The sequence below is a fragment of the Triticum urartu genome, chromosome 7, assembly GCF_003073215.2.
Source record: "Triticum urartu cultivar G1812 chromosome 7, Tu2.1, whole genome shotgun sequence".
NCBI classification, from domain to species: domain Eukaryota; kingdom Viridiplantae; phylum Streptophyta; class Magnoliopsida; order Poales; family Poaceae; genus Triticum; species Triticum urartu.
In genome coordinates, this window is record NC_053028.1 from 611471716 (window position 1) to 611479102 (window position 7387).

The window sequence follows — 7387 nt, forward strand, 5'->3', positions numbered from 1 at the left end:
TAACTGGCAAACAAAGCCGTGTGGCTTCTGATCGGGTCAGCATCGTCGGGCTATTGATCGATCCAGCTCACGTACAACCTTCCTCCCTTTCTCTGGTCCAACCATCCTCCTCCTACCCATCGACGAAAGGAATCGACGGAATGGAATGAGAGGATGTCATCCTCCTCCCAGTCCCAGTGGCCTATAAAACCCACAACTTGCACCCGGCTCGCCTCACACAAACACACCAGAAATATAATACCGGGTGCAGAAGAATTCAATCCCAACCCAACGATGGCGTCGAGTCCCAGGAGAACAGTCGTGTGCTCGGTGCTGCCACTGCTGCTGCTGCTTGCCGGCGCGGCCCGCGCGGCGGGTAACTTCTACCAGGACGTGGACATCACGTGGGGCGACGGGCGCGGCAAGATCGTCGGCGGCGGCGACGTCCTGACGCTGTCCCTCGACAGGGCCTCCGGCTCCGGGTTCCAGTCCAAGAACCAGTACCTGTACGGCCGCTTCGACATGCAGATCAAGCTCGTCCCCGGCGACTCCGCCGGCACCGTCGCCACTTTCTACGTACGTTTCCTTGCACGACCGCACGTGGACGTACGTGTTGACTGACATCATGCACGGGGAGTACTGTACTGATTCGAGTCCATACTCCATACTTCTATTGCAGCTGTCGTCGCAGGGGTCGGCGCACGACGAGATCGACTTCGAGTTCCTGGGGAACGCGAGCGGGCAGCCCTACACGGTGCACACCAACGTGTACAGCCAGGGCAAGGGCGGCCGGGAGCAGCAGTTCCGCATGTGGTTCGACCCCACCGCCGACTTCCACACCTACTCCGTCGTCTGGAACCCCACGCACATCCTGTACGTAGCATGCCGACGGCATCATCAGTCTCTCTCTTCTACCTCTTCTCCTCGACGCAGGACAAGGAGATCTCATGCATGCACGCAGGTTCTACGTGGACGGGACGCCGATCCGGGAGCACCGGAACCGGGAGGCGGCGACGGGGGTGGCGTACCCGCGGAGCCAGGCGATGCGGGTGTACGCCAGCGTGTGGGACGCGGAGGAGTGGGCGACGCAGGGCGGGCGGGTGAGGACGGACTGGTCGCGGGCGCCCTTCGTGGCGTCGTACAAGGGCTTCGCCGCGAGCGGGTGCGCGTCGCAGGACGCGGCGGCGTGCGCCAGGTCCAACGGCGCGTGGATGTACCAGGAGCTGGACGCCACCGCGCTGGACCGACTCCAGTGGGTGCAGAAGAACTACATGATCTACAACTACTGCACGGACACCTGGAGGTTCAAGGACGGCGCTCCGCCCGAGTGCGCCACCAAGTAGAGTGTTCTATCTCGAGGCGACGTTCCCAGGATAGGCCACGTTCCCGGGTATTTTTTTTTGGGGGGTAGATTGGGTATATAATTTGTGTACACCTACGTATGGACGTAATTGTAACCATGCAGGTATATAAACGATATACTCCCTCCGTCTCAAAATAAGTGACTCGACTTTGTACTAGTTTGTATAAAGTTAAGTCATTTATTTTGAAACGGAAGGAGTAATAAATTCAGCTTATACAATATATCAATATTTATCTATTTATCTAGGCGGGGCATATACTTATATTGTTAATTAGCTTTTGGCTAATTGTCGGGTGCATGCAAATTTGATAAATCATACTACTAAACTAATAAAACCTTCTTTTTCCAAGAACACAACTTTATTGACAACTAAGGATAAAGGGGATCCGCTAAAAAAAAGATAATAGCGGATAATAGGTACAATCTTGAGCAACATATTTCTCTGTACAACTTGGCTGAGTAATAAAACCGACAAATAGCACAAGGCCAAATGCTAGGCACCGGGTAAGAGGAACTCTAGCAGACTCCGTAAAACGCCAGCCCGCATAAGGCTTTTGCAGTTCGCGGAAAAGGGTGTATGCGGGCCGGCGCGGGTGAGGTCAGACTCAGATCCCGCAAAACGGACCTGTAAAAAAGGATATTAGGTGAATATGCTCTTTTACGGGTCGGCTACGCGGGGTTTGCTCGGGCGCCGCCGCGTCGACCCGCTTTACGCCCGAGACCTTGCCGACCTTCTCCGCCGCCGACCGGGATCACGCAGTGGCGCTGGCGCCCGGAGCGTGGGCCTTCCCGACGGGGCCAACCGGATTCCCACCCTGCACGACCACGTTGCCCTGCCGCTTGCAGGCAGGCGCAGTGGTGCCTTGGGCGATGGCGGGCCCAACATGGCCGACGACGAGATCTGCCAGAGAGGATTGAGCGTGCGCGACCTCGACGGTGAAGGGGGACGGCAGGGAGTCATCCATGGCGACGAAGAATTGCCAGGGAAGATGCACCGGAGCGGGCGGTGGCGGGGGCAATGGTGGCGGAGGGTGGGGGGGGGGGGGGGGGGGGGGGGGGGGGGGGGGGGGGGGGGGGGGGGGGGGCAGGAACGGCCGCGCGGAATTTTTCCTCGCGCCAAATCTCACTGCGGATAGGGGCCGAGCTCGGGTCGGCCTCCCACCCCGTGAATCTAGAGGTCGGGGGAGATCTTTTGTCGCGCCCCGCAAAAAAAATTACGGGTCGGACGTGTTTGCGGTGTCTGGTCGGGCAGGATTTTTCACGCCGACCCATAGTTTGACGATTATTTTGCGGGTCGTGGCGTTATGTGGGGTGTGCTGGAGATGCTCTAAGCAGCCCTGGGTTGCGCTGGTGGCCCCCCTACTACGATCAGCGCTAAATTAGCCTATATTTGCATAACACTCCATCAATTTCTATCTACAAGGCCATTTCATATTTTTATGTTTAATTTTGATCATTAATTTTACCAACAAAAAGTTAGATATATGCCAAAAAGTATGTAATTAGATGCATGTTTTAAAGAACTTTTCGATGATATATTTTTGATGACATATAATGATATAACCTATATTCTATTGACCAAAATTATAGGCCAAAGTTTGACAAAAAAACTAAATGGCCTTGTATACATAAATGGATGGAGTACTAAGGATAGAAATTGGCGGAGAAGGAAGTTATGGCTCTATACTTTACAAGAAACGTTGCACTATTATCTATTTGTCTACTTTGACTCGTAATATGATTTAAGTTACTGCCAAGAGATTTGCAGTTTCAATATATATGTGGCATAGTGGTGGCCGGGAGAAATAAATTATGATCATCGGCAGAGAGACCAGGGGGAGAACATTCGAATTGGACTAAGCAAGGTGTGCCAATTACAGAGCTTCAAGATTCAGTCAACACGACAGCATTGCAAGGTGCACCAATTTACAGAGGCTTCGAGATACAGTCAACACGGCAGCATTGCAAGGTGTACCAAATTTACAGAGACTTTGGAGATTCAGTCAACACGACGGCATTGCCGGCAAGTTTTTCAAGAAAGAGCATTTACAGATGCTGAGAATATTTAGATGGTATTTCGCTTTGACGAGGAGAAATTCCAACAGGCAGAGACCGCAGTGCACGAGCAATGCATAAAATACACCGAGACCAAATGAAACTATATTTTTTTCTGGCAGACCAAATCAAAAGTTAGCGCACAGAAAGAAAATCAAAGTGTATAGACAGAAACTCTCGTGCGCAGGCTGCACTCTACCCCCCCCCCCCCCCCCCCCCCCCCCCCCCCCCCCCCCGCGGTTCTGGAAACCTTCTGAGCGGCTTTCAGAAGATTCCGGCCAGTTCTTTTTTTTCGTTTTTCTATTTTCTTCTTTACAGGTTTTTCGGTATTCTTTCTCTTTTTTCATTTTTTTTCCTTTTCATGTTTTTTGTTATTTTTAAATACCCATTGACATTTTTATAAATACATGTTCAACATTTTCAGAATACATGTTAAACAATTTTTAGATACCTGCCAAAAAATATTTGAAAACACGCAGAATATTTTTTCAAATACATCTTGATCAGTTTTTCAAATACATAGTTAACATATCTTAAACACATGTCGAGCTTATTTTAAAATGTCATGAACATATTTGTACATCTGTGAACATTTTTTAAGTGTCATGAATACTTCTATGAATTGTACAATAATTTTTAATACGTGAACAAATCTACATTTTGTGAACACTTTATGTAAATCTAATGAACATATTTTTAGATGTCATGAACAATTATTTGAAAACTACAATTTTTTCAAAATTACACTAACAAAATTTATATTTTCTTGAACATTTTTAAATGGCATGAATGTATTTTTAAACATGTGAATTTTTTTAAATGCCACAAACTTTTTTAAAATTTGTATGAATATTCTTTGAAATCGGGAAAACAAATCATTAGATCCATAAACATTTCTCAAATGCTCGGTGAACAATTTTTGGAAATAGAAAAAACGGCACGTACAAAAAGATAGGCGTAACTAATAATTCGCATTGATCACACGGTATATAGAAGAACTTGAGGCCTCTCAAGTGAAGCAACACAGACAACGCCCAGCAGCAGTTAAGCAACGTCGACGGGGCTGAATCCCTCCGCCGGTTGGCTTTGCAAAGTTGAAGGTGGACGAGGCTGTGGCAAAATCAGCGAATGCTGCCGCGTATGGTGCGGTATGCAGAGATTCAAGCGGATTATATATGGGATCATCAGCCATTAAATGTTCTGACGTGCTCGAGCCGGCAACTCTTGAGGCCTTAGCTTGCCGTGAGGCCATGGGCTTAGGGCATTTCTGATCGATCCCTAAAGAATAGAGGAGTAAACGTTGGAGCAAATTTCAGTGGAGTATATTTACTTCACTAAGTTTTAGCTGGACCGAGCCGATCCCCTATATATAATGGAGTAAAACTTAGTTTTGATTTATGCATTTCGTCGAACACTTGTCATGCAACCATCGACACACATACAAGAGTTATCAACAACACCATTTTTGCTTCAGAAGTGGACATCAGTTCAGAAGTGGCTCCTCGAAGGGGATGCCAATACCACGTACTTGCAGGCGATTGCTAATGGGCGTTGTCGGAAATTCTCTATTCCGTGTCTCTGCGAGGGGGACACCCTCCTGGAACACCCGGAAGAGAATAAATCCCACGTTTACTCCTTTTTCAAGGGGCTCTTTACGGAGGAGGACTTCTGGCCAGCCGCGCACAGAGTCTCTGACCTTGAGAATGCAGAACTGACACTCCCATTCTCGCCGGAAGAGGTAGGTAGGTAGGCCTATCGCCCCTATTAAAGCGGGGAGGGCTCCGAGGCCTAACGGCTTGCCAGTGGCCTTCTTCCAGAAATTATGGAATGTCCTTAAGCCGATGATCATGCCAATGTTCCACGAATTCTACATTGGAACCTTCGACATGTCCCGAATAAATTATGGTGTCATTACCCTGATCCCCAAAGTAGTTGGGGCTACGAACAGTAGACACTTTAGACCTATCACGGGGATTAATGTACTTGAGCATATTTTATCGAAAGTATGCGCGACCCGACTAGCCCCTGTAGCGAAGCGGCTGGATCACCCCCTCTAGATGACGTTTCTGAAGGGGCGACAGATCCATGATGAGATCCTCGACCTTCACGAGATTGTCCACGAGGTAAAGACACGTGGCCATAAGGGCGTATTTCTCTAGTTGTACTTCCAGAAGGCATACGACCGCCTGGATTGGTCATTATTGCGGTTGGTGCTTCAACGTCGTGGCTTTAGTGACATATGGCGCTCATGGATCATGAAGTTGGTTCGGTCTGGAAGACTGACGATTATTATTAACGGTGAGGTGGGACCATTCTTTGCGTCCTCTGCAGGAGTAAAGCAAGGGGACCCGATCTCCACCCTCCTCTTCAACCTCGTCGTTGATGCTCTGGCAGGCATCCTGGATAAAGCTAGGGTGTCAGGCCACCCGATCCTTGGGGGAGGGGTCACCCACCACCAATATGTGGACGACTCCATGATTATGGTGGAAGGGTCGGACCTTGACATCGTGAATCTTAAGTTCCTCCTCCTTTGTTTCAAGGTTATGTCGGGACTGAAGATCAATTTTGACAAGAGCAAGGTCGTAGTCCTAGGATTCCCGACGGAAGAGCAACAACAGATTGTGGATAACTTAAACTACAAACTGGTCACGTTCCATCACATACTTGGGGATGCCAATGGCTGATACGAAGATTCTGATGAGTGCATTTTGTTGGGAAACAACGTAGAAAAAAAACTGCACCTATGATCACCCAAGATCAATATGAAGATGCATACCACGTTATGATCACAATCGTACCATCACCGAGTTGCAGCGGAAGAAGAACATGGCGGTGTGATACGTCTCCAACGTATCTATAATTTTTGATTGCTCCATGCTATATTATCTACTGTTTTGGACATTATTGGGCTTTATTATACACTTTTATATTATTTTTGGGACTAACCTTCTGACCGGAGACCCAGCCCAGAATTGCTTTTTTTTTGCCTATTTTAGAGTTTCAAAGAAAAGGAATATCAAACGGAGTCCAAACGGAATGAAACCTTCGGGAACGTGATTTTTGGAACGAACAAGATCCAGGAGACTTGGACCCTATGTCAAGCAACCAACAGGGAGGCTACGAGGTAGGGGGGCGCGCCTACCCCCCTTCCCAGGCGCACCTTCCATCCTCGTGGGCCCCCTGTTGCTCCACCAACGTACTTCTTCCTCCTATATATACCTACGTACCCCCAAACGATCAGATACGGAGCCAAAACCCTAATTCCACCACCGTAACTTTCTGTATCCATGAGATCCCATCTTGGGGCCTGTTCCGGAGCTCCGTCGGAGGGGGCATCGATCACGGAGGGCTTCTACATCAACACCATAGCCTCTCCGATAAAGTGTGAGTAGTTTACCTCAGACCTACGGGTCCATAGTTATTAGCTAGATGGATTCTTCTCTATTTTTGGATCTCAATACAAAGTTCTCCCCCTCTCTTGTGGAGATCTATTCGATGAAATCTTCTTTTGCGGTGTGTTTGTTGAGACTGATGAATTGTGGGTTTATGATCAAGTTTATCTAAGAACAATATTTGAGTCTTCTCTGAATTCTTTTATGTATGATTGGTTATCTTTGCAAGTCTCTTCGAATTATCAGTTTGGTTTGGCCTACTAGATTGATCTTTCTTGCAATGGGAGAAGTCCTTAGCTTTGGGTTCAATCTTGCGGTGTCCTTTCCCAGTGACAGTAGGGGCAGCAAGGCACTCCTACCTCTTTTAGCACTGCGTTGGTTTTCGTCGAAGAGGAAGGGATGATGCAGCAAAGTAGCGTAAGTATTTCCCTTAGTTTTTGAGAACCAAGGTATCAATCCAATAGGAGGCTACGCGCGAGTCCCTCGTACCCGCACAAAACAAATAAATCCTCACAACCAACGCAAATAGGGGTTGTCAATCCCTATAGGGCCACTTACGAGAGTGAGATCTGATAGATATGATAAGATAATATTTTGG

At 48.2% G+C, this 7387-nt stretch overlaps 1 protein-coding gene across 1 annotated transcript; it reads left to right on the top strand.

Annotated features, from left to right (window-relative positions):
* The first annotated feature begins 205 nt into the window (after positions 1-205).
* On the top strand, positions 206-1604 carry LOC125523192 (xyloglucan endotransglucosylase protein 7-like). Its single transcript, XM_048688242.1, has 3 exons — positions 206-555; positions 659-852; positions 941-1604. The coding sequence occupies exons 1-3, from the start codon at positions 274-276 to the stop codon at positions 1320-1322; spliced, it is 858 nt and encodes a 285-aa protein (XP_048544199.1). The 5' UTR covers positions 206-273; the 3' UTR covers positions 1323-1604.
* Positions 1605-7387: the final 5783 nt, after the last annotated feature.